At 37.6% G+C, this 27,104-nt stretch overlaps 1 protein-coding gene and 1 long non-coding RNA gene across 4 annotated transcripts in view; both read left to right on the top strand.

Moving 5' to 3' along the window:
* spidr (scaffold protein involved in DNA repair) overlaps positions 1–27,104 on the top strand; it is a 69,608-nt gene that overhangs the window by 41,442 nt on the left and 1,062 nt on the right. For 2 of the 3 annotated variants that reach the window (XM_038303757.1, XM_038303759.1), the window contains 8 exons: positions 5,839–5,997; positions 14,602–14,689; positions 16,886–17,050; positions 17,130–17,189; positions 17,704–17,902; positions 21,864–22,049; positions 23,132–23,225; positions 23,304–23,418. In XM_038303757.1, coding sequence (XP_038159685.1) covers positions 5,839–5,997; positions 14,602–14,689; positions 16,886–17,050; positions 17,130–17,189; positions 17,704–17,902; positions 21,864–22,049; positions 23,132–23,225; positions 23,304–23,418 — 1,066 coding nt within the window. The remainder of the gene's footprint in view (positions 1–5,838; positions 5,998–14,601; positions 14,690–16,885; positions 17,051–17,129; positions 17,190–17,703; positions 17,903–21,863; positions 22,050–23,131; positions 23,226–23,303; positions 23,419–27,104) is intronic. The other variant, XM_038303758.1, reaches the window with a different exon arrangement.
* On the top strand, positions 122–1,493 carry LOC119795669. Its single transcript, XR_005282354.1, has 2 exons — positions 122–313; positions 789–1,493. It is a non-coding gene; the product is annotated as an uncharacterized LOC119795669 (long non-coding RNA).

Here is a 27,104-nt window from a genome sequence, read left to right on the forward strand (position 1 = left end):
TACAACCATGTTTATCACTCTGCCTTCACTGATTGGTGGACAAAGTGTAGGAAGGAATCCTCCATGCCCGCCCTCCTCCAATGAAATCTCTCCTCTGAGTTCTCGGTGTGTGGCTCGCTTACTTATAGTGTGTTGCCAAGTAATGTGCTTGTGCTCTGGCCTTTCATGCGCTCAAAGTGTGACTGTGTGTGTGTGTTAAAGAGGAGATATGTTTGTGGGTGTTTGCTCAGACTAAGAGTGTCGAACTTCCTGGAAGAAAATCTGAGTTGCCGAGAATTCTGCGATCACTCACAATAACAAATTCCTGAAAACGGTCAGTGACCCAGTGCAGCCTGTGGCTTAGGGTTTTTTGGGAGTAAAGGGTCATCGTTTTGGGGGGGGCAATGGACAGTAGATGAAGCCAAAAAGCCACCTTTTTGCAGGGAGATGGTGTTGTTTATGCCAAATCAACCCTTTTTGTCTGTTAGATTTGATATCCTATCAGGTATCAGGCTGGCTTTCAAGCTTTTACATGCTGCAACAGAAATGGAAGTGTATACATTTTTCCAACTGAAGAAAACTTAGCAGCTGCCTTCATGTTTTGGGAAACAACAAATATCACTCAGTAACCCTTACACAACTGTACTTTGTCCATAAAATATTTGGTTCTGCTGATATGTCCAAGCAGTAAGCCATTGATTAAGATATCCAAAAGACTTAAAATAGGACAATCCTTTATTGTAGCCGGTATTTATATTCTGTTGATATTTTGATCCAGTTTTTGTGTGTTACATCTTACTACATTTTAGAAGACTGTAATCAAGAAGTGGATCAGCTGGTCCACTTTGGAGGAAATAAAGGACCACCGAAGAACCTCCTCTAACCCCATCTCACCCACACTGCCTCCCCTACCATCCTAACGACACTCTTTCTGCTGTGGATCACTTCCAGTTCCTAGGAACTTCCCTCCGTTGGGACCTGTGATGGTACCATAAACACGGTTCTGCAGAAGGCTCAGCTTAGAATGTCGTCCTGTGACACCTCAAGGAGTTCATAGTAATATTGCGTAAAAAGCTTTGGGGTTCTTGAACTTGAAAAGCAACATCTAAGTACAGTAGATTTACCATTTACTATCCACGACTTGTCTAGAGTCTGAAAAAGGACAGCTAACATCTCTGCAGACCCCACACATCCTGGGCACAAAACGTTTGGGCTTTACCGTCAGGTCGCCGCAACCAAGGGCTGTTTGCAAAAATTAGTCTTGAAAAGAGACAGTTCCTTTCCCCAGGCTTTCATTCTGATGAAAACGATAAATACCTCACCCCGAGTACTCAGCTACACTATTGTGAGACAAAATATGTTTATTGCATTTCATCACTCAAAGCCCACCCATTCCTTTTCTGTAGAAGTTAAACTGATTACTGTGTACCTAAGGTGATGTTGGAGCTCTATTACCAAAGCCAAGTTGTCGACTGTACCAAATCAAGGCTAAATAAATCAGATTCACATTTTGAGACTGAATTTACTTTGTTTATTTAGACTGTTGCAATTCTTTGAGCAGTAAAACTATGTTTTCCAGCCTCTTGCATTTGCTAAGGAAAAATAAAATCCAGCCTAGAATAGAATGAAATTACTGTCTGACTTACAGACAGATTATCTTTTTTATGTGAAACAACTTGATATGAAATATCCATTTTAAGTTTTTAAAAAGTACGTAAACTGGATGTTCTTCTACACAGAGTAAAAATCTCAACTACCACACTCATTGGCACCCTTAACTGTTCTTACAAAGCAAATTTAACTGGTCCTTTGTTATGTTTGATTTAATAACATCAATGAACTATTATTCAATAACAAAAAATGTTCACTGCACATTTTTTTTCTGAAATCAACATCTGTGCATCACTGCCATCAAATGACAACCATCATTTTACTTAATTAGGTACTGATTATGTGATCGCTTTAACCCTACAGCAGGGTGAAAAACTAGTGAAGAGCATGCCAAGATAAATTTAAGCTGTGATTAACTGTTTTACAAGTGTTATTAGACATGCTAAATCATGTATGCACAGGTGATAGGGACTTATACCACTAGCTGCTGCTTATTGAGCTCAATCTTACTTAAAATCATGAGGATTGTGTTGTTAAAAAATGAAGAGTTTAATTTGCATTATTTGAGACCTGTGGGAGATGGAATTATTTTCGTCTCCTGTAAATTTTCAATACCGAGATGTAAGATGTTGTTTTAGGTTTACCATAAGTTTTATAAGCTTTGATTTCCAGTTTATTTTCTTGGAAAGCTTCTGCCTATGTAGTTTTACTGTACATCCAGAATGTCTGCTCCCGGAGACAGTTTTCTCTGTTCTTTGTTTTTGTTTTCCAGCTAAGCTTTAGATAATCACTCAAAAGTTTTACTGCTTGACAGTCTGGTTGTTTTTAACGTTAAAAGTCATTTATTTTACAACGTCTTTGGAAGTCAGCAATGACATATTTCAACATAAATCAAAGCACAGATAGGTTTAGAGAGAAACGTCTCAATTTATGCAGAACATTTAAGATGGCTTCAGGCCCTCTGTACTGTTACAGTCTTATGAGGTGAGAATATTTTTTTCTTTTAAAAAAATCTTGGTTTTGGGTTTTATATAATGTTTTATATCAATTTGCCTATTTATCAGTCTTAGTTATATTAAAGGTAAAATAGACAGCTCATTTTTGATGGAATTCCTTGATATTTTCAGTTTTTACAAGACTTTATTGCAGAAAGACTGTTTTTGACTAAACCACTGGATATATCTTCTGTGCAGATATGAACCCTAATAGCCATGTTTAGTCAAGAAATGTTCATTCAGATCATTTCAGAAACAATATGCAATATAGTTCAGAAGATCAAAGGTCTTCAAAGTATATTTGACATGGTCCTTATCAGTTTGATTTAACCAAACTGAGATTAATACAGATTGTTAACTTAGCTAAAATTATTTTGAAGTTTCTGTATATTTTTAAAGTTTCTGGAGAAATCATTCCAAGTTTAAAATTAAATTTGATTTTCCAAAATGGAATATGTGTAGGTTTTTCTCTAATATCAAATATATATATATGTGTGTATGTGTATGAATGTATATATGTGTATGTGTGTGTGTGTGTGTGTGTGTGTGTATATATATATATATGTGTGTATATATATATATATGTATATATGTATGTGTAAGTATGTGTATGTATATGTATGTATATATATATATATATATATATATATATATATATATATATATATATATATATATATATATATATATATATATATATATATATATATATGTGTATGTATGTATGTATGTATGTATGTATGTATGTGTGTGTGTGTATGTTTATATGTGCATATGATTTTTTTTTTAAAGATTATGTTGTCAAAACCACAAAAAAAGTTTCTGTTGTACGTCGTTCTAAATAGCTTAGAGAGTAATGCAATACTGCCCCTCCCCCACCTGTTGCTGTGCATCCTGCCATATTTTACCCAAGCTTGGAAGGAAAGGCAAAGTTGGCGGTTTTGCGATTTCTCCAGTCGTACAAAAGGACCAACCATCACAGGTGGGAACTAAAGGAGCACCATCCATGACTTAATAAGGAATCACAGTTTTAAAACTGCAAGCTGGTTATACCAACAGTATAACAGTGGCTCAACCTAACAGTTAATCAGCTTAAAAACTAACTTTATTAAACTATAAAGAGGAAAATAGTGGTGCAGTGTAATACTTCCCTCAATGAGTGCCTAGAACTACTGCTATATTTATTCTAAATTTTTGGTTGAGTCTTTTTATCATATCAAACAAACAATATATAAATGAATGTATAGGTATTGTAAAAGTAATTATTCATTAGTAGTCAAATTGTTATGGGATAACATTTAAATCGAAGTTGCAATGTTAATGCAAATACCTTGGTATTAACACAAACTATCATGATATATCATTTTACTATCATTCTGGGAGACTCTAGTTTGGTCTCCACCTAGTGTTAAACCTTTGTTTGCTTGTCATCTGTTTTTGTTTTAATCCCACAGCAAATGTTATCACTGCAATGGGCTGTATATGTCTGATTTGGTACTATGAATACACTGACTAAAGTAAACAGCTGAGAATAGACCCGGTTGATCATGGTCAGACTACTAAAGCAAAGTCAGGAATGTTATTTTCATATCTGCATCGCCTTCTCTGAAGACAAACACAAACTCCAAGTTTAGCAACAGAAAACATTCATAGCTCCAATCAGGTGGTTGAAAACAGCCTCAAATATCTCTAGCGTCTGGGGTGTGTGGATACATGCACAGGCTTGGTGGACAGTCCTCTACCCGTCTTGCTATTTTTTTTTCTATCTTCCTCCTCCTCGTCTTCTCTGACCATGCTTGTCAAACAAGGGTACATGAACTCCACTGTTTACTCTCGGGTTGTGCAGGACTTTGTCTGGGCTTGACTCTCACTGATACTGAAGCTTTTAGCCGTTGAGGGTCTAAGCTTGCTGGGAGCAACAGAGTGCAAGAATAGTCGACTCCTCACTCCCTCCATAACTCTGTAGAGCAAAGGTCTGCTCTGTCAGCAGCAGCCTGTCAAACCAGCTCCTGGCATTAACACAGAAATGTCACAACTAAGTATCAACCCTGCATTGTTTGTGTGACACAGCACAATGTGACGTTTCATTACAGTAATTAAAAAAAAAGTCCTTTGATTTTTCAAATCATTTTTTGGAAACCATGATAGGCATTTCAGCTTTCCTTTGTAGGTCAACTTTTATTTCAGTTAAGTTTGCACTATATTTGCTTAATTCAGATATTCTGCAATATAATGTCAAAGTAATATATTTTCTTTATTTAACCCAACCAGGCCCTGATATTCTGATGGTTTGGGCTTTTTAAAACGGGTGCAAACCTGTTAATATGCTCATAACAGATCTTCAAAGAAGATGCAAAGTGTTAAGCATTTGCATTTCAGCAGACAACATGTGTAAACATAATCTAGTGACTAAACCATGCAAATCATTGGTGGAAGATATGCATATATATTTACCACACATTAACAGATCTTCCAAATCTGGAACTTGGCTGCGGCTTCAGTTTTGTGTTGCTTTTTTAGTTCTTCTGAAAGTCTGATTCAAACTGACAAGCAAAAATATCCGCGGTCATTGTGGGCACTAAAAGAAAGAATGGGTACAACGCCAGAGAATGAAGAGAGATTTTGTGTGCATGTAAACATATTCAGACCATCAGAAATAACAATAGTAGAGTAATAATAATGCTGTATAGTAGAAAACCTTTCAATTAAACCAAAAAAAAAAGAAATGACTCAGCTTATTGTGGCACTTTTATAAGAAACAAAATATCAAAAGAGCATCTAAAACATAACTGTATATAAAGCATGGTTGCACTATAAACTTTATCTAGTATTATATTGTTTTTTTTTTTATCAATTATCATTCTTGCAACTTTTAGCTGCATGGCTTTGAACCTCCCTTTTTTTTCAGCCACTCTGAATCTCCCTGTAGGTCACAATATCTGCTCATTTTTTCCTCAGATTTGAAATTGGCCAGCTCCTCCCTCTCTTTTGAAAAACACTATCCCTGTAGCATAATACTGCCATTTTATTGCTTCATATTGTAGAGCTTCCCCAGTGCAATTCAGTCTATTTTTGCCCCAGGCATAGTTTAACTGAGTTTTTCAATATCAATATATCTGTAAAATACAATTAAGCATGTGATTGTAAAGTGAAAAATGGGAATACATAAAAATGCCTTATTTCTCTTAGGAATTATGATCAACATGTTATATATTGTTTTTTGTTTGTTTGTTTGTTTGCTTGTTTTTTTCAGGTTATGTGTGCTCATCCAGGATAGCTTTGGGATTTTTAGCGTGCTCCAGCTCCATCCTCTTTCCAACAGCGACGAGCTCCACCAGTACTCCCAGATGTGGCAGGGCAGAGCCTGTGTGCTGAGGGGCATAAAAGTGGTGCAGCGGGTCACTCGAGAACGGTGAGATTCTCAGTCTTTAGTATCAGGCCAGTTTCTCAGGTGAAATTAGCTTTGTATTTTACCAGAAACAATTTGCAGTATGACTCCATTTCTTGTAAAAGCAAGGTTATCTCTCTCCATCTTTAACATTCTAGGGTAACAGCCTCAGGTAAATGCCTCAGAGAGTCAGTTGCTGATAAGAAGTTATAGGAAGCACCCTCAGAGCCAGGAGCCCTCAGCATAAACCCTCCTCAAATCCATATCTGATTTAATTAAATGCGTTTTGGCAAATACAGCGGATATAATAATTACATCCCCATTTTTTATTGTTAACATTATTTTAAATTAAACATTTGACCTGAAGTTTCCACCAGGTGTGGGTAACAAACTAAGTAATCCATATATAGAAAGATACCAAAACAAATAAACTCAAAAGTTAAAGGAATAGTACACCCAAAACATGATTAGCCTTCATTTTCTACTCACCCCCATGCTGAACAACACTCTGCAGTACTTTTTTGATATCTCAAATGCATCTGGAGATCTGGGAGGCTACTTGCTGTCTGCTGACATTCAAATAATGGAGGTCTATGGTGCCCGAGGCAAAAAGGTCCATAAAAGTCCACAAAAAAACGTGTCAATATTCCTCCATACTGCTCGTCCAATGTATTCCAAGTGTCCTGAGTGGGTAGCATCCAGAATTTACTCGAAACGAAGTCATTTAGAATGTTTTTAGAGCATAAACAGTAGTGTATAGGATTTCCTGAAAGCGCGTTCACGACGCTACGGAAACCGCGGCAGACCAAACCAGACGAAAGTGCGCATTCAGCTCGGCAAAGAACTCATGCTCTTCCTCAACACTGAAGTCCTCAGACATTTTTCTTTCGTTGTTTCTTTCTTGGCACAGGTAAACAGCACATTTCTTCTTCTACGCTTGCATTATCGGCAGAGCAGACGCTGAATGCGCACTTTCATCTGGTTTGGTCTGCCGCGGTTTCCGTAGCGTTGTGAACTCGCAGGCGCGCGCTTTTAGGAAATCCTATACACTACTGTTTATGCTCTAAAAACATTCTAAATGACTTTGTTTCGAGTAAATTATGGACGCTACCCACTCAAGACACTTGGAATACATTGGACGAGCAGTATGGAGGAATATTGACACGTTTTTTGTGGACTTTTATGGACATTTCTGCCTCGGGCGCCATAGACCTCCATTATTTGAATGTCAGCAGACAGCAAGAAGCCTCCCAGATCTCCAGATGCATTTGAGATATCAAAAAAGTACTGCAGAGTGTTGTTCAGCATGGGGGTGAGTAGGAAATGAAGGCTAATCATATTTTGGGTGTACTATTCCTTTAAGCTATGTGTGGTAATGTGAAATGAAACAGGAAAAAGAATGGAACACACTCACTGATATTTAATTAATATTTTGTACAACAGCCTTCTGTTAGCAACGAACGCTTCAAGACTCATCCTGTATGGAGAAACTAGTCACACGCTTTGATCAGGTGTGTTCAATACTGCATATCCTTGTCTGTCCCTTTTTAACGACCTAAAATGTGAACATGATGTTAGGAGTTTTCTTGAACCGTGTGATGATGTCCTGTCAGCAGTCTGTCTCTGTTTACAGGTAAGCTGATACCAAGGTTCATGGTGTCTGTTCCTCGTGAGTTTCCAGCTAACATCCCAGATTAGCAGCAGTTAGAAGAAGTGGTGTGAGGGCATTTAGAAATTGGCTGGGGAACATTTACTTCCATGATATTTTCAATGTCTGTCCCATAATAATCATGGAGGTTGACTTTGGTCAGAGTGTGATGGATAGACTATCTCCAATAGCTTTATTTACTCAAGTGGGAAAACACTCGGGGTTTTTCCACTTCAGTGGAACTTTCAGAATGCCTGCTAGACCTCTAAGCTTGTCCTAGAAATCCAAAGTGTCTGAGAGTCCTCTGTCCTGTTGGCAGTGTACTCATATTATTTTCAGGTCAAGGCTGATTTAATAGGACCAGAAGTTCATACAGTAGGTGTTTGGCTTTTAATTCAGACTTAAAAGTTAAAACAAAACAATATGCCTTGTTCTTTTCACAAGTAGAAACCAAAACACCTTCATAGTGTGTTATTGTTATGAAGTATCTAAAAAATTTTAGGTCTTGCATATGAGGGTATTAGGGCTGCAACAACGAATCGATAAAATCGATAAAAATCGACTTTTAAAAGCGTTGGCAACGAATTTAATCATCGATTAGTTGTGTCGCGCGATTAATGCGTCATCCGCCGCCGCCGTCATCCGGGGGAAGAAAAAAAAATATGGCGGAGCGAGTCAGCGCCGCAGTTGCAGTGTTGCCAACTCAGCGACTTTTCAGACCCCTCCAGCGACTATTTTTCAAAAAAGCGACTAGCGACAAATCTGGCGACTTTTTACGGTGTCACTGGCGGCTTTTGCCTGCCGTGGGGCGCCTCCCCCATCCCAACGCCTTTCTCCCTCTCCCACAGGAATCCCTCTCAGCGCGGCAGTCAGAGCCGCAGGATTTTAGTGAGGAGTTTACCCTCAGCGTCCAGACTGCAAATGAAGCGCGCATGCGCCGGGATTGACGGCGCAAATTGATCACAATAATTAAAATAGCCTGCGCTTTGTAAAGTGAAAAAAGTGATAACATGCAACTTTTTTCAAAAGAAATGAACATGGCACGGAAGCACCACTGTTATGACGCAGCACCTGAAAAGAAAACACTTTGGAGCCTTCGATGGCAGTGAAGAGAGCTGATCAGCAGGATGAGTAACCATGTTTGTTTGGTTTTAAAGTGGGGAAACGTAACGTTAGTTTCTCAGGTAGCTCATCTGATGCTTTCCTTACCTTGTTAGTAGGTTACAGACAGGGATAAGGTTGGCTACTTATTTTACTTTTAATTTCATTTACATTTGTTTAAGCAGCGTTTATATTTTCTTTATAAATAAATTAACTTGCAAATTATGAGGGCAAGGCTTTTAAAGTTTAAATCTTCTGGCAAAGATAAAGAAAAGAAGATCCTGCAATTTATGGAAGTAAAGCAGAACAAAATCCAGCAAGATCAGTAATATGTCAATTAATTATCTGCCACATTCCCATGTAAATATCTGTCTTTGGAGGATGTGTTTTTTTACCACCCCTAGTTCTCTCATTTTTATTCCAAATACAATTTATAATTTGAATCACAGGGCTATTTTTATCTCTATGGTTCAGTATTTTCTCAAGCAGCAACTTTAACTGCTATACTTTCCTGTCTTAAAAGGCAGAACTCTTCTAGTCTAAAAAAAACTCATTTCTTGAAATGGGGGGACCTATTGTTGAACCCCTTAGGGGCTTTAAAAAACAAAAATGCCTGTCTCTTTTTGCGCTTTATGAACCAAAGTAGCCTATATTTTGTGGATGTACAGCTACATTTCTCATGTAAGTTTGCGTAGTTTTTACACAAACATTTATTTTTCATATTGCACCAGTACAGTTAATGAGCAACCTGTACTTGTGTGCTTGTTTGTTCTGTCTAAAATGTTTATTTTGGAATAAAGAGGTTAATATAAAATTTTTTTTTTTGTCCGATTCATCGATTAATCGAAAAAATAATCGGCCGATTCATCGATTTTTAAAATAATCGTTAGTTGCAGCCCTAGAGGGTATACATTAAGCAAGATTTTTCTGTTAATGGTGTTCTATGCACATGTACATCTTTAAAAAAGTGTTCAGGTCTTATTGTGAAATCAAAAGTGTGAACTGCTGTTCTAATAGTGAGATACAGAAACCCACAGCATCAGTGAGTTAATCAGGCATCACATCAAGTGTTTCTGACAGAATACATCTGTAAAAACTTAAAACCATTGTTGAAACATTGCCCAAACCTTTCCTAATGTGTTATCTTTTTACGGGGTAGCAGTTTAATCTTACCCATACATAAAACTTAACTAGGCCAGCTTAATTTTTTATATAATTTATTAGCAAATTATTAAAGCTACAGTGTGTAATTTTCAGCGACATCTAACGTCCAGACTGCAGACTGCAGCAAAATGAACGTCTCCCCCCCACCGCTTCTCCCCCCCAACAGTACGGCAAGCGTTAGGGGACAAAATGTCTTCCACGACGTCGGAATCACCTACCTTCTCAAGTGATGAGGTTTGTTTACATAGATAATTTTACAGATAGTATTTCATTAGTCTGTATAGGGTATAGATTTCATGTAGACTTTAGATAATAAATATACCCGTTATTTTTTCTACATCGTTGTGACGTTTTGGTGAGCTGCTTTGCATGGTGATATAAACAGACGAAGGAATTGTAGTCATTAGTTTAACAGCAAGATTGTGTTCGCTGGAAGAATATATATTCCCCGTTTACAGAGTCCAAGTCTTGTTTGTGGCACGGGGGTTACAAGGCGAGGAAGAGGGCGAGGACAGAGAGGCCGGGGTGGGCGTGCAGCTAGGGCCAGGCGAGGGAGGGGAGCCAGCGGGGTGAGAGCAGAGGAAGAAAGGCTTGAAGATCTCCAAAGGAGCCGGAGAGAAGTAACCGAGGTATATATCCAGAAAATTATTTTACAGAAAATTACTGAATCATTACCTGTGAAACGTCAGGGACGTTGCTGAATAAGTATACTGGAGAGTAACAGCATCATCACGCAGCATGTTATTGTTTTAGACAGGTCTGAGCATTCTGTACTCCAAAAACTGCAGTGATATTAGACAATTGTGTGTGTAGGATTAATTACCTGTCCAAGAGAAAACTGGCAACTTGAGCGTCACTTTGAAAACCTTTTTCCTCCATCAGTGACTTCCATCGTGTAAATGCCGTGCCAATGTTGATCCGTGTTTTTTGTCGTTTCTTGTCACGCTTGCGTTTATTCTCGTCGTGTTTCCGCTTCTTAGATGACGGGGGTTCGGTGCCCGGCGCTTTTCGTTGTGATACAGATTAGGCATGATCCTCCATTCGTCTGATGTTTGGCCACACAGTGCCAAACAGTTTGCAAAGTCACTCACGCCTGCCGCCTTGTTCACCTTTCTTGTTACTGAGGCGCAGTATACCTGCTTCTTCTTCTTCTTTGGTTTCAGGCAGACTAAACGCTTCTCAGGCATAGTACTGCCATCTACTGTTCAGTACCGTCTCAGTTAATCTCTCTCAACTTGCCGTAGTTATTTTCGAGCGTAATGGGCGATCTCGCAATCGCTAGTTTGTTGCCTCTGCGCTTGCCGTAGCACAAAGATGTCAGCCTCCATGGCTGCGAGACCCGCTCCTATGTAATTATAAATAACGAATTCTAAGGCAACGCAAATATTATGGTTAAATGGCTGAGCTCATAGGTGATGATAAATAACATAGTTATGTATAATATATTAAATTTCTGACTTTATATCCCTGTAATTATTACACACTGTAGCTTTAAATATAGCATATGTGTTTAACTTTTAATTAGCTGCCTTTATTGTTACAAAAACAAATAATAAAGGCTTTTTTTTTTTTTGCAAGTAAAACATTTTTACTATTTTCAATGTCAGCTATGGTAACAATGAACTAGATATAGACCAATGTTAGGCTTATTTTTCTGCCAGCTTATTTCCAGCTTTTTAGCAAATACTAACGTATTTGTCCAAAAGGAAATCAGCAAGCTCCAACTGGCTTCTGAACACTTTTTCTTTACTTTAGGTCGGCATCAACTCTGGAAAAACTTGATCACTGTTCACCCCCAGTTTAGCTTCTTTTTTGGTCAGCTTGAATCTCAGAAATGTAAAGCAGAGAAGAATTTCTTAGCGCTACTAGAATCTAGCAACACCAGAACTCCATCTCACATGAGCTTAGCGTAGTATTCCTTTTGGAGCAGAATCATCTAAATGTTTAATACATATATAATTTTACGTAGTTCTATACTAGATAGATAGATAGATAGATAGATAGATAGATAGATAGATAGATAGATAGATAGATAGATAGATAGATAGATAGATAGATAGATAGATAGATAGATAGATAGATAGATAGATAGATAGATAGATAGATAGATAGATAGATAGATAGATAGATAGATAGATAGATAGGATGTCCTTTGTTCATTATTGTTTTAATAAAAAACTTTGATGTCCTTTAATTAATGTAGGTATTAAGATATCTACGCAATAAGACATGCAGGTATGACTTTAATCAGCTAAACAGGTGACTAAATGTTTCCATAAGCTCTTAGTTTGGGGGGGTTGTATGTAACAGAAAGACAAAAACTTCAGAGTGTGTTCAGCAGCTTTAAAGTAACTTGTGGTGGCTTTAGTTTTTACCGGCTTCTCACCAGTAGCACCTGGGTGTAGTTTCTTGAGCGGCACATAATACTGTCTGCTTGCTTTGCTGCCGCTGTGGTTCACATCAAAACTGCACAAAGCCTCCATCTCCTTATTTCTCTCACCTCGGCTCAAGAACTTCCATATTTTAAACCACCTTGGCCTTCAAGAGGTTTGAAAATGTGTAAACCGTTTGATTACTAAAGGGAAGCAGGTACTTTATTTATCATGTTTGCTTTGAAACTGTAGAGCAGATGAAGCACACCAATGATGCAAGCAGCACGCATACTCCCCCACCTTCTGACCTCCTTGTAAACTGCGGGCTACAAGCACATGTTGTCGTGATGGAAATTAGTTGGAAATTGTGTTTAAGTTGGACAAAATAAAAAATCAGAAACTTTATTGTGAACCAATAAGACTGATATCTGGGTATTTCTGTCCGAATTTCCTATTAGTCAAGGAAGACTGCAAACATTACGGGTTTATTTGTTTATTCTTTTTTTTTACCCAATGAAACTTGCATCTTAGCTCCAAACAGATTAGCAATAGCAAAACTCTAATTATTAATTGAGAATAGGAGATCTATACGTGATCCAGCGGTCATCTTACTCTGCTTTGAAGGAACCATTGCTTTCCTACAATTATGTTGCAGTAGTGTAATTATATATATGTGTGTGTGTGTGTGTGTGTGTGTGTGTGTGTGTGTGTGTGTGTGTGTGTGTGTGTGTGTGTGTGTGTGTGTGTGTGTGTGTGTGTGTGTGTGTGTGTGTGTGTGTGTGCGTGCGTGCGTGCGTGCGTGCGTGCGTGCGTGCGTGCGTGCGTGCGTGCGTGCGTGCGTGCGTGCGTGCGTGCGTGTGTGTGTATATATGTGTTTAAGCATCATTAATCGGTGCCTACTTATTCTTCCCTCACAAACTCACTATTTACCAATTAGGTTGTGTCATGTTTCAGAATCACAAGAGAAACTTGACTTTTTCTTTTACTTTTCCCGAAACATCAACAAAAGTTAACCCACAGAAGATCATAATTTATAGACAGCACATAAATCCATAAATGATGCAGAGGCCTATTTGCAAAAATGACAATATCAGGTTTATTCTCCAGCCAGGTTAAAAAACTCGTCCTTGTCGGACCAGATTCTGTTTTTTTTTTTACTATGCATTTTTTGATGACATGTAGCAAACAAGATCTTGTTTGCTAGCTTTGCTTTTTTGATCATGGCCCAGTTACACCATTGTTTGCTTGTTTCCATTTTTGTTTTCATCGGCTAAAGATCTGAGCGGTCATCTGCTGCAGATTTAGCTCCATTGATAAAATTGAATACATCTATTTAACAAAACCTTAAACTTTGAAACCTTGTTGGTCTCAAGAGCCATAAACCTGCAAATTTATCTCCTCTGCTTTTTGATTAAATATCCTATGTTGACAGGAGGTAGGTGGTATGGCCAGTAAATGTATGGCATCTAAACATATGATAGAATTTGTGCATGTACTGACTGAAAATGTGTAACACAGCTAAGTATGACCTAGAGCTGCACCTTAGATCAGGTAAAACAAAAGGTGTTAAACTAAAAGTAAACAGAGTCAGGATTAAAACCCTAAGTGTTGAATGAGCACTGTGAGCCTGTCGTTACTCATCAGTGAGTTAACCTCACAGGACTTGACCAGGCTGCAGAACCAGTTCCACACAAAGAAACCCTGTGATTAGAGGTTGACTAACTGGTTGTTAAGCACTGACTGATATGACAGCACCACTATGGATGAAAACAGGTAGCAATGCCTTGAACTAAACATGTTCGTCTTAGACCATGAATCAGACTGAAGTTACAACTGGTGTTTTTCCCTGTTTTTTTTTCTTTTAATTGTAACGTTCAACAGCGGTTTGACGTCAATCCAACAACATAAACGTTTACTGAATATGTTCCTGTAGCAGTCTGTTTTAAAAGGGATTAAGGATATGTTAACAGGAGCCAAAGTGTCACTAATTGATCAGGTGGACATTTAAATCTCCTGTAATCCGTTTTCTAAACCTTATTTTTCTCACCATAGTTATATCATAATTTACATTGGGTGTAGATTCTCAAGTCTCTCATGACCTGCTTGTAAAAGGTATTTTGTGTGAGTTTCAGCTCTGCCAGCCCCAGCATGCTCTCTGTTGATTGTAGGTGGTGCAAAAAAAAACAGGCCCTCTCTTTACAAATTCATGTTTCAGTGGAAGTGAAACCAGCTGCGAAAGCTTTCATTCCACTCACTCAAGTCCCTCATTCTGTAGTTTCTCCTTTTTTTTCCTCCCCTCTTCTGTGCCCCTCCTCACTATTTTTTTTTGTTTCTAACTTGCAGGCACCCCAGGCTTTTCAGCTTGATAGACAGTCTCTGGCCCCCAGCGACGTCTCTAAAAGATCATGGAATCTCACTTAGTATGCCAAATGTAAGTTCTCATTGTAGTAATAATAGTTTAATCCCCTGAGAAACTGCTATTCATCACCTTTTATCCACGATTGATGTGCAAATATATTTAAATGGGAGTGTCTATAAAGGCAAAACTTTTTGTCTTTATCATTATTGTGTAGAAGTATACACAGATGACAATGCAATTACTATATTTCTTTAGTACAACAGAAAAATATGCAATCAGGTTTGATCTTAATTTACCAAGATCATATATATTAACAAACGTTCTTTATTTTGAGAATACAACAATGAGAATAGGATGTATAAAATTAACATAGCACGGTAATAAATTAGCAATACTATCACCAAGTCACAGTCTGATACCAAATTTAATAGGATTAAATGAATCGCATGTATAAGGCGAAAGCAGATATTTGGATTCAGTAAATAAAGAGCACATGCTGTTGCTGCCTAACATTAGATAAATAAGTAAGCTTGTTTGTTTTAGGAAAGTTTGGATTATTTAGATATTATTTTTGTCAAAGTAAAAATAGTGACAGAACATTGTTACTTCCTAAGCAGTTGACATGTACTTTTCCAAATAATTTGCTAAATCCCTCTCTGCCACAGACTGGTTGTTGCTGGTGTTTTATTTAGAATTTTTGTGCAGTTTCTCAAAGAGGTAACTGATGGTTTTCCTGCAGGAGAAGCTCACATTGGCACAACAGAAAGAAGTATCACAGCAGCACATGAACACTAACACAGAGGCTACTGCCCTTTGAACGTCTCTGATGTTTAATATGATATAGATTTTGTATCAAAGCGAATTTTTTTGTATGTTTGCTTTTAACTCTAGCTAAAGTAAACATCGGTGTGGAAAAACAGTTTTTTTACTATTTGAGAATAAAAATATAACTAAGTAGAATTTTCCAGGTGCTTAAAGCAGGGGAACTAGGAACCATATAATAACAAGGATCGTTTCACAAACCTTTTTCTTTTGTTTTGTTTAGTTTCAGTTTGTTCTGCATTGCTTGGTTATTTGAGAGGTCATAAGGAGACATTTGAGAGTTTTGTTATCCCTCTAAATTAAAGATGACAATGTATTCCACCAGTTAGGCTTGAGTAAATATTTCTCCTTCTCTTGAAAATGTGCACTTTTAAACTTAAATATTTTCACTTTACCCTGAATAACTATAGGACTGGGCTTATCAGCATGAGCTATGCTGCATCTTTGCATTATGTAGCCGTGTACACCTTGATTGCATGGTAAAACGAGCCAAAGGTTGGCAACAGTTTCACAGATGCACTTGTTTACACTGAAAAATTAAGGAACAGGATTTTTGGCTGAAAGTGGGAAATAACAAATAATGCTCCATATTTCTTATGATTATTCATATAATAAAGTTTAGTTAGATAGGTGGGTGGGACCCGTGTGCTTCTAGATTATTTACCTACAGCTCCATTAATTTTATTATTTTATTATAACTAACAAACCTTTGATATGAAGTTTCTCAGAAAATTATAACATTACATAAGATGCATTAAAAAGTCTTTGTATTACAGAAACTTATTCTACTAAAGATTTGGTAAAGTTATATGTTGTTTAGTGTATCCATTCAGTACATTGTGTTTGCCAAAGATTTTCTTCTCTTTTTCTCCAAATGCTGCAATTATTCACTTGTGTACCTTTTTCCATCCCATTTTTCCTTCAACTCAATTTTCCCTGAAATACAGCACTTTGTGAACACTCAGCTTTTTTTCTACCGATTACTTTTTGAGGCTAACTATCCACATAACGTGTGTTTTTCATTGTGTACAGGATAACCATGAAATCAGCAGTCTTCCAAATGATTGTGTAATTTATACCATGGCTGTTTCCTGAAAAGCTGAAGTATTTATCAGCTGCCAGTTATAGTCTTAAATATTACCAGAAAAATCTGTAGAAACTTTCTGTATAATTTTTTTACTTTTCGCATTAGTACGTAATTTTTCTTTTTCTTAATTTTTCAACAATACTTTTCTGATTTTCCTGTACATTGGTTTAATATTCTAGTTATTCTAAAGGACGGAAAGTTGGAAATCCTTTAGGGGTCAAACATTCAAATAACTACATAACAAGTATATGCGTAAAATTAATTTACTAAGAGTCACTTTTGGACTTAAATCTTGTATAATTTCTGAAATTCTTTCAAACTAGAAAACTAAGTATCCCGATTTTTTCTTTAACATGTAAAATTCGAGTGTCCATCCTCTGCAGGAAATCAGATCTCAAGGTCCACCTCCAAGTTTCTGCTACCTACTGTCGGGTCATCAGAGTTCAGTTGAGGTCACTCAAGGGCAAACGAGTTCACCACTGTACCTTCAACCCAGACAGCAGACCCTACGAGATATACTGCAGGTGGGAACTTTATCTCAGCAGTCACACTGGACAATTTGCATATGCAGTTTTAATATATACTAACTCTTTTCTCCTTCAGAGCAAGACAAAATCCTGTAGCTGCAGTTTTATTGCCACGGTTTTATATAAGAGAATGCAGGTATTTCTTCCACTTCACCTAAAACCATGTAAAAATGTATACTTATTCTCACTTTAGTAACAGAAAAGAGTAAATATTGGGTTTTCTGTGGCCCTCATTCATCTTGCTAAGATTATTTAAGCTAGCAAACTGATAAGGTTGAACTCTGACGTAAAGAGTAGTGCGCCTATCACTCTGTTTGGCCATCAGTACGAAGCCAGGCCATTCCTCATCACTGATTGGTGAGAACTTTAACCTTTGAACAACATGAGATAGCAGCTCAGATCAAAGTGCTGGACTTTAGCACACATTCACACCACCTTCCCATGTTATCTCCCTAGTTAACCAGCATTGTGTGCAACCTCTTTAATGAGTGATCTTGTCAATGCAGTTATTTTTTAAGGTGTGAATAGCCATCTTATTTCTACTTTGTAAGGTTTTGTAACGTAATATTTCCTTTAAATTCACTTTGTAGGTCATTGTGTTTCTAAGTAATTCATTTCTGCCTTTGTGTGCTGTTCTGTTTCGACTTCAGAGCAGCGATGTAGGCCAGAGGGAGGTGTGGTTGGTGCTGACAGACCCCAGTCTTCAGGAGGAGCAGTCGGAGAGACCGTGCAGGCGAACAGTGGCTCTGTGTGTGAGCACTTCCTGTGTGCTCACTTCCTCTGTCCTCGAAGCACTGAATTCCCCTGCTGTCTGTAACATGTCGTTCAGAGATGCCATCAAAGAACATGGTAGTAGTGTTGTGACCTATCCATGTTAATGTTTCAAAGCACAGGATTGTGTGTACAAGTTGGGAGAAATCTGGAAGATTTACATTTATGATCAGATTTGTGACAATTTTATTGGTTTTAACAACAAAAAAGGCTGTATTACTATTAACTGATACATGTATTCATGTGTTACTTCAGGGGAGTTTGAGCTATAAATAGAGTCAATACACTGTATAAAAAGTCGAAGAAAAAGAAAATTAAAGGAGTTTATTGAAACAATCCCTCAAGACATCAGTCATGAAGTTAAAGCCGGGGTACAAGTTGGTTCCACCACAGGACAATTACCTCAATCACACCTCTAAGACAACAAAAACAATGTTTGAGGAAGGGCTAAAAATGTGATGCAGTTAAAATTGTTCCATCAAAAGGGTCTGGTATCCAGCAAACTCTTTGATGTTTCTGGAGGAATATCTACAATTATACAGCTGCAAAAGGCAGATTTACTAAAATTGCATTAAATACTTCAGCTAATCAACAAAATCAAGCAACTTTGGTCATTCTAACTGTCCTGCAGCAGGGACATTTTTTGTTAGACAAAAGAAAACAAGAAAAACAAGTTTTTGTCTTTTTATTCAGTCTATGCAAATATCTAGTTCAGGGGTGGGCAATTCCAGTTCCTGGGGGCCAGTATCCTGCAACTTTTACATCCATCCTGGGTCCAACACTCCTAAATCAAATGGCTGAATTATCTCCTTAGTATGCAGTCAGTTCCTCCAGAGTCCTCTCAATCATCTAATTACTTGATTCAGGTGTGTTGAACCAAACACACATCTAAGGGTTGCAGGATACCGGCCCTCAGGAACTGGAATTGCCCACCTCTGATCAGGCGCGCTGGAAGCTGTTTCAAGTGAGGGGGGCTGATGGCTGGGTTGGAAAACATGTGACGTCATTATGTTTAGGGCTGTGGCTGACGTTTTTAACATAATATTGTAGGCCTACATTTGTCGCCAAAAACTGCCATTTAAAATGCATCGGAACAAAGCATGAACATTTTAAACTTTATTTCTTCTCTTTTAATAATTCAAAACAAACAGCAGCTCCCAATCAACAGGATCAGGAATACTTGAATGAAACATGGCCTAAATATAGCCTAAGCTGAGCATTGCACGTCTTGAAAGTCCATTCGACTATGGATATGGGGAATGATTTCATATCTGAAACAAAAAACACACACACACACAAAAAAAACAACTAATTTCATATTTTATCATTAAATAGCTTAATACAGACATAATATTTAGTGATATGCAGCCTTATTCTAGCGCAGACTTCTTCAGCCACAGGACTACGATGAATAGGCACAGCATATAGAAATAAATAAGAAATAAATAACGCTAAATAAATGCTCGGCGGCAGTATAGGGGAATTAAAACCATTTCTTACCTCGAAATAGTCAGAAATACGTTTCTGCTGCCTATTGCTAGCCATGCCTAAACGAATGTGAGGTGGCGGAAGCACTTCCGGGGGAGTAGCCTAGTTTTTTATGAAATATTAAAATAATGAATCATTAGTTTATATCTTATACACAGCCCATCATTATAATCCCATATCAAACACCGTCTTTTAAAAAATTAATACATAAATAATTTCATGTTTTTAAGTACAATATTATGTTACGCCACAGACTCCCACCATGGGGGGCTGATGCTATGACGAGGGAGGCTGCAACCCCCGCAGCACCCCCCTTCCCGTGCCACTGCCTCTGATCTAGTTTTAAGTAAAATTCCAGGCACTCTTGTTTGGAGAACAAGAGTGCGGCTGAAGCACCTAAAGGGTGGATCAAACTAGTTAAGCTGAGTTGATAATTAGGTATAACAATCACAAAAAAATCTTTTTTAGAAAATGGCCACTTCACCAATTTATTTATCGAGCAGCAATCTACAACATGTCATCTCAAGGCACTGTATAGAGACAATTCAACCAGAATTTTTAATCAATCGACTGTATGATCTAAGGAAATCCAGCTGATTGCATGGAGGTATTACCTTTCCAGGATTTGCTCCTCCTAGATGAGCACGTGATGATAGTAGATATTCATTTGCATTGTTTTGTTGACATTATAGTAATCATTCACACCCACCATGCGTGCAATAACAGTGGGAGGAAAAACTCCCTTTTAACAGGGAGAAACCTTCAGCTAAGCCAAGCTCAGTGAGAGCAGCTTTCTGCTGAGGCTGAATGGGGGTTTAATGAGAGAGAAGCAAACAAACAAAAGGAACATAGAAGCACTGATCTATAAATATTTTCTATGTTAGAAAATATAACTGTTGACCAGCTCTTTAGGTAGCTCTTTCTTGGAAACAAACAGTTAAGCAGACAAGTTCTGAGAAAGTTTCATGTCAAAAAGGAAGAGGTAAAGAGCAAATACAGATAGTCACAGTCAAAGCTGAAACCATTGCTACGTCTAGGAGAGAAACAGGAGAAAACACTTAAAAAAAAAAAACAGGCCAAACTCTATGATCTGTAAAAGAAGTTGTTGAGAGCAGCATCTCAGCTGATGAGCTCCCCACCCTCCCAAGGATAGTGTCACAGCTCAATAGATCACCAGGCCAGAGGTTGCTACTACCCACCTGTGTGAAACGCTTGCCAACATTTTCAACTTGATGCGTCTTGATGTGTAATCTGTATCATTTTTGAAAGAAACAGTTTCCTAATTTTAAATATTTGTATTTAAGGACACATTTTGCAGGATTTAATTCCTAAAAATCAGTTTGAAAGTTAGAAATGTTCTTGTTGAACTGATTATCATTCGATCAGATTTGTGTCTTTTTAACACTTGGTTTTAATCTAAAACAACGCTTATTCTTCTCTGGAAGAGTCAATAGAACATCTACTTTAGTAGATCCTTTCAAAGCCTGCTGCACCCCACCTTATCACACAGTTTGACTTTGAGCAAGCAATGACGTGTAGCTGCTGTGACAGTGCCATCATTATGATTTTATTGCTGAAAATCTCAACTTTTCATTCTCACAACAGGAACTCACTTCGATTCAAAATCAGCTGGTAAATCATGGAACACATTTTGTGCTGCAATATCATAGGTTTGTGCTGCTGTAGGGAAAGCACACACAAAAAGTGAACAGAGAAAAAGAAGAAAACAAATTTTAAAAACTCCAGGAAAATTTAGTTCTGGAAGATTAAACATTCCAAGTCCCGTATTCAGAGTTTTCCTGAGTTTGAAAGAGGAACAGCCCAGGATTTAAAACTGCCATGGCTGGAATATAATGTGGGGACTATTAAACATGCAAGATATATTCACACAAACCAAGCACAAAACCATATTTTTGATCTAGAAATAACCCTGTCCTTACACAAGGCTCTTCGCTAACTTTAATTGACATGCCCTGGTTTGAAAGAATAGTGTTAAAATGATGTCCCAATTTCTTCTATCAGGTGCAAAGCTCAGAGTATGCTAAGTAAATCATTCAGATGAATACTTACTTTCTTTTCTTGTATACATTTGATCAGAGCAAATAAACTTCAAACTACATTTTCTGGAAAACTAGGGAGCTGATGTTACTCACCGGATGCACATTGACTTGTGCAACTTCTTATTTCCCCAAATCTCTGCAACCTAGCAAAGTTAGTTTGAAACAAACGACCTCAAAAGCCACATTTATGGGAAATATTGAAGTTTCATTTAATAGAGTAATGCGATAAGCAAAAATCGTTCCTTCATTTTATTTGAAAGGTTAAACAGCAGTTATTTACGTTTGGTTAAAGTATTCAGATTTAAATGTAAAAGGCCGACAGTGGTTTGGAAAACTATTGTACCTTTAATGCATTTTTAAATCCAGGTTTACATTAATGTAAAAGATGTTTGCTTTGGTTCATTGTTTTTGTATTATTGCAGATTTGATGAAATCTTAGTTGTTTGTTGGTTGTTTGCAGTAAAGTGTATTTGACTCATTTTCATATTTAGGTATGCTCCTCTGTGCGGAGCAGTCTGTCATTGAGGTAAAACAAGAGAGCAGTATAGGGACCACTACAAGGCGAGACCTGCTCTCCCAGTGCCTCGCTGAACCTCAAGTGAAGACCCTGCCCCAGCCTCATAGACTGGATTCCTTGAGCATGGAGACCACACCCAACTCCCTCTGTACTCTCACAGGTTTGTCTCAGCCTCTCTCACAGTTCTGTGGTTTTCCATGCAAATCTTCTCATTTGGTTTCTGCTAAGCAGGCCTGACTTCTCTGTGGGAAAACAAAACAAAAAAATTAGATTTTTATGTTTTTGCAAGTTTACAGCACCACAAAAGGCTTTGATGTTTCCGCCAGACTCTGTGATTTCTGCTGTTCAGTATTTGTCCTCAGGGTGTCATTGTGTGAGACAATGTAAATTAAAACCTCAATGGAATATAATAAAATTTGCTTCTATTCCCACATTATTTTGCAGGAACATGAACATGCATACCCCCTAATGAATCTGAACATCTGTTACAATTACTTAGATTTCATTAAATCTTCAGTCTTTTTTTGGATGCAAACAGTATTACGTTTTTATGTTTTTCACTTTATCAACTGCTCATAAATAATACAAAAAAAGATTTTCTAATATGTTGCAGTCTTCCTACTCATCCGCTTCGAATCCTACAGAAAGCAGCATAGAGTCTTACTCTCTTGATGCTTTCTAATTATGTAAATGTGGTTTCGAAGCCTGCTGCAGATAATAATCTGCATCTGCTGCCTTCATGTCACATCTGAGAGCAAAGATCACATCATGAACCCACTCGGCTCTGGCCTCTCTGGCCGCCCATGTTTGATCAGGTGGTCCAAAGAAAATAAAACACACTGTTTGCACTTGTGCACAAATGTACCTTCTGGAAATTATGAGCAAAGCGAGTAAAACAAGCTAATAAAAAAAAAAGTCGAGTAATTTCTTATCAGCGTTTGTTTTTGGTATCCTGTTTAAGGCTCCAAGTTTGCAGTGGTAGGGCAGCAACAAGTTTTTTTTTAAGACGGGGAACACATTTCTGCTGCTTTTAATCGCTGCCATCTTTGATAAATTTGAAAAGGATGCTGTTATCTCTTACACCCTCTCATAAACATGTAGATCAAATGTGTAGATCGTCTATCAGTGTTCCTCTTGTTTCATTTTGTACAAAAATGTAATGTAGGTTTATTTGAAGAAAGATTGAAACCATTAATTGGCCACAGGTGTTGATTGATTCAACGTTTTGCTTCTGTTTATCAGGGGTTATTGTTGGTGTAGATGAAAATACAGCTTACTCCTGGCCAGTTTGCAGTCTCTGTGGAAGTGACAATTTGGAGTTGTCAGCGGGAACACCGTAAGTTTTTATTTACGAGCCCAACATCATGCCTGTCACATTGGCAGCTTTTGACTGTTTTTGTGTCTCTTCCCACAGTCAAACATTTTACTGTATCTCCTGTAAATTGATGTTGGAGCAGCCAGAAACGAAGGTTCAACTGGAGGTCTTCCTCAGCTCCTCCTCACTGAGCAACTGCACCTTAAAGGTTAAGGTGGGAACACTGAAGAGTTTGAGTCAGAAATATAAATGGAGTTGGTTCAAATGAAAAGAAATGGCAACAGTCAACATGGTTTGGGTTTGAAAGCAAAAAGTTCTAAATTAGGGAAACCTTCCTCTTTAGTCCACACAAGCATAAAACCAAGCGGCCATCTTTGACATGACTTGGACATGATCCAAATTGGCATGACCTGGACGGGAAAAAAACAGAATTAATCTTTTAACCTATAAGTCTACTATTGGCCTTTTTGCATTTCCTATACATTTATTTGAACACTTAGAGAAACGTTCAGCAAACCTTATTGGTAAGTTTCAGCTATTATCTAAAGTATAGTTCTAGATTAACAGGGCTCCATTGGTTTTTCTGAATAATCTGGCATGGATTTTATTTTAAGTAATGTTAAAATTGGTCAAACAAAAAACTTTCCAATACTTGGGGTATGAAGAACAGCTTTGACCGAGATGAGAGGTAAAGGCCCAATTAATCAACTAATTATAGATTCTTAACTATCTCTATATTTCATCCATAAGTTTATTTTGAGTTGTTTCATGAAGCATAAGAAAAACAAATCCAATGGATTAATTGTATTTTTGTAATTAGTCCAGAAAAGCTGTTTTATAAAAACTCCATTGTTTATTTGCAAAGGGGGTGCAGCCTGTAAAAAATTAAACTAAAATTTATCTTCCATGTGGTGGTCTTTATGGCCCCAGTTGGGTTCCTGCTAAGGTTTGTTCCAACCGATATTCATCAGTCCAACAAATTGCAATGGATGTGATATTCATAGGCAAAGACAAGCGCACCTCCAGAGCGTATCTATATACCGCTGGTAATATGTTGAACACCTGCAGACACTGCTGAAATGTAAACATTTTATCCAGTGGGGATCATTTCCTCTTCCAGTTGTTCTGTCTAAGTTATGAGACATTAAGGCCCCGTCCACACGAAGCCGAACCCTGGCCTAAACGCACAAATTTTTCACCAAACCAGCCTCTCATCCATACGAAGCCGGCGTTTCGGGGGTCTGTAAACGATCTTTTTTTATTCAGCCTTCAGAGTGGGAAGATTTTGAAACGCCGTTTTCGCGTTTCCATCTTTAAGCTCTAACCGCATTTTTTTTTTTTTACACGCATGCGTCATAGCGTCGCCTCTAAACACGCATGTGCGACACAGTATCACAACAACAATGGCGCCGCACTGTGTTGAATGGTTGCTGCTCATGCTACTCACCCTGCTGTCGGGCTTACAACAGAATCTTCTTCTTCTGGAATATCTCCAGGAAGAACAGAGCAATATCGACGACATAGTTCAGCACCTGAATTTGACTTAACCACGAAAATGGACCCGCAGGGCAACCATGTATAAATATTAGTGCGCATGCCCAACATTTCTTCGCCTATTTTTGCTTTGGCACCACAGCGCCACTTATAGGCCTGGCATACATTTTGCAGCGTTTTCATGCATTTGTGTGGACGATCACATTTATTTTACGTCTCCGTCTTTACGACAAACGTTCTGGAAAATATTAGCGTTTCGTGTTCGTTTTAACTTCGTGTGGACGGGGCCTTAGTTTTTAATTGTTATCCAAGTGTGCAATTTTTTTTTTTTATTATTTTTTTTTTATGGAAAGCGCTCTGCTTTTTATTTATTTTTTTGTTGTTTCACTTTGGAATTTTTGTGATATAAAAAAAAAAAAAGAAAATCCATAATGGATGAAGCGGCCTGTGAACACATTTTAAAAAAGCTGCCTCTCTCTGGTTCTGGTTCTGCTGTTGAGGGGAAAAAAAGTGTGTTGTCTGGTTTGGATCGGTTCTTTCTTTCTGTCTCAGGTTTAAGTGGATAAATTGCTACTGCACGGTGGCACCAGTAACAGCATTTTTTTTTTGTGGGTTTAACTTAACCTATAGGTCCAAAAAAAGAAAAATGTTAAAAATCGCCTTTTAATAAACGAACGTTGAAGAGCTTAGTCTGTCTTCAATGGATAGATTAGTCCTATCGCCCAAGCTTAGTTCCTGCCTTCTATTTACACAAAATTTCAATCTTAAAATCTGTAAAGCCATTTGACATAAGGCGGTTGGTGCTCACAGGTGTTGCTAATCTCATCAATTAAAGCACTTTCAGTTAATAAGACAGAACCTTTAATGTAATTTGTAACACCTGCGTTAACCCTCTGTTTGATGTCAAAATGGCTTCTGCAATGAGGAGGTGTGTTCGTTTCCGCCACCATAACAGCTCAATGTGTGCTGGCTGTTTTCTGTCACCTGCGGTAAAACGGTCAGGTTATTCTTTTTTTTATGTTTCCTAATTTAGTTTAAACTGATTTTGAAAATGTAGTGAGGCAGCTTATTAAAACTGTTGCCGCCTCTAAAAGGGACTTTGATCTGAAAGCTGATTGTATATGTCAAAGAAATGAAACTAGGGATCAGTAAGGATGTACTGATACACCCTGATACTGAAATTATTAATTGAAACAATAGGTATGTAGTTGAAATGTAGTTGAAACAATAGGTGTGAGAAAATATATTTTTAATGAATGGATTAGCGTAAACTTTGAACAGAGGCAGAGTTTAAATTAGCCTGCTTGCATTGAAGATTTGAGATGCGGATGGATAAATGTCGAAATCAGTTTTTTTGGCTACCATCCGAAAGATTTCCATAATTAATATCTACTCGGGACATCCCTAAATTCTTCTGCATCTCTGTGTTTAGTAACGTTGGCTTGCTGAAAAGGCAAACCTTCACCCAAATGAGACCAGAGATTTCCATAGAGGCTGCAAAAAGCATGATAGTTTTATTTAAAAAGCTACTTCTTATAATTTATCTTCCGATGCTACACCAGCATTACCATTCACATTGTGGCTGTTACTCTAACTAATGCTTCTGTTGCTGTATTTTATTTTATTTATTTAGTTTTTTTTTTTTTCAGTTTAAGTGAGTGGTGTTGTCGTGATTTGGATGGGGTGGTGACATATTCTCTACTAGATTATAATTCATCTTTATCACTAACTTGTCTGCTGTATTCATTGGTCTTCCTCCCCATTTGTTCACTAATGTCAAATAAACTTCTTAGGTCCTTACAGAACAGCTGTATACTTGCAGGAACTAAATCACCTGGACTCTAATAATTGGGTGGCTTTGAAAGGCAGTCCATTGCACTGGCTTTTTATTTATGGATATATGAGTAACTAACCTGAATACAGAAGTACAATACTCTTTAGATTTTATTGTTTTTCGGTTTCCTTTATTGCTCTTCTAGAAATGTAGATTAAAACTTCTCTTATTACAGTACAATAGCAAATATATTTATTTTGCATATGACAGAACCTTTTCCTTGTTCAAAGAAAAATAAATGTTTTATTACATTATTTAGATAAAACCTTTGACCAGAGGGCCATCTCTACTGATCTATGCACTGAATCATTTCATGTTTCCTGGTTGCCTCTTTATAAATCTCACTCATAAATGTTATGAGTGATGTTATGAATTATGTTCTGCACTGCGAAACAAAGTCCTGATATGTGTACATTTTTGCAACTGTTAATTAATCATAGAGAACTTGGTGTGGCTGAGATCAGAAACGTTAAGTGAGACAACCAGTAAAAGTTATCAGTGATCTTATCTGCCTGCTCATATTGTAAACCCTGTTCCAACCATAAACCAGCAGAGACCACAGCCTGTTTGTG

Source organism: Cyprinodon tularosa, unplaced genomic scaffold (assembly GCF_016077235.1).
Source record: "Cyprinodon tularosa strain WSP-4 unplaced genomic scaffold, ASM1607723v1 ctg52, whole genome shotgun sequence".
Taxonomy (NCBI): domain Eukaryota; kingdom Metazoa; phylum Chordata; class Actinopteri; order Cyprinodontiformes; family Cyprinodontidae; genus Cyprinodon; species Cyprinodon tularosa.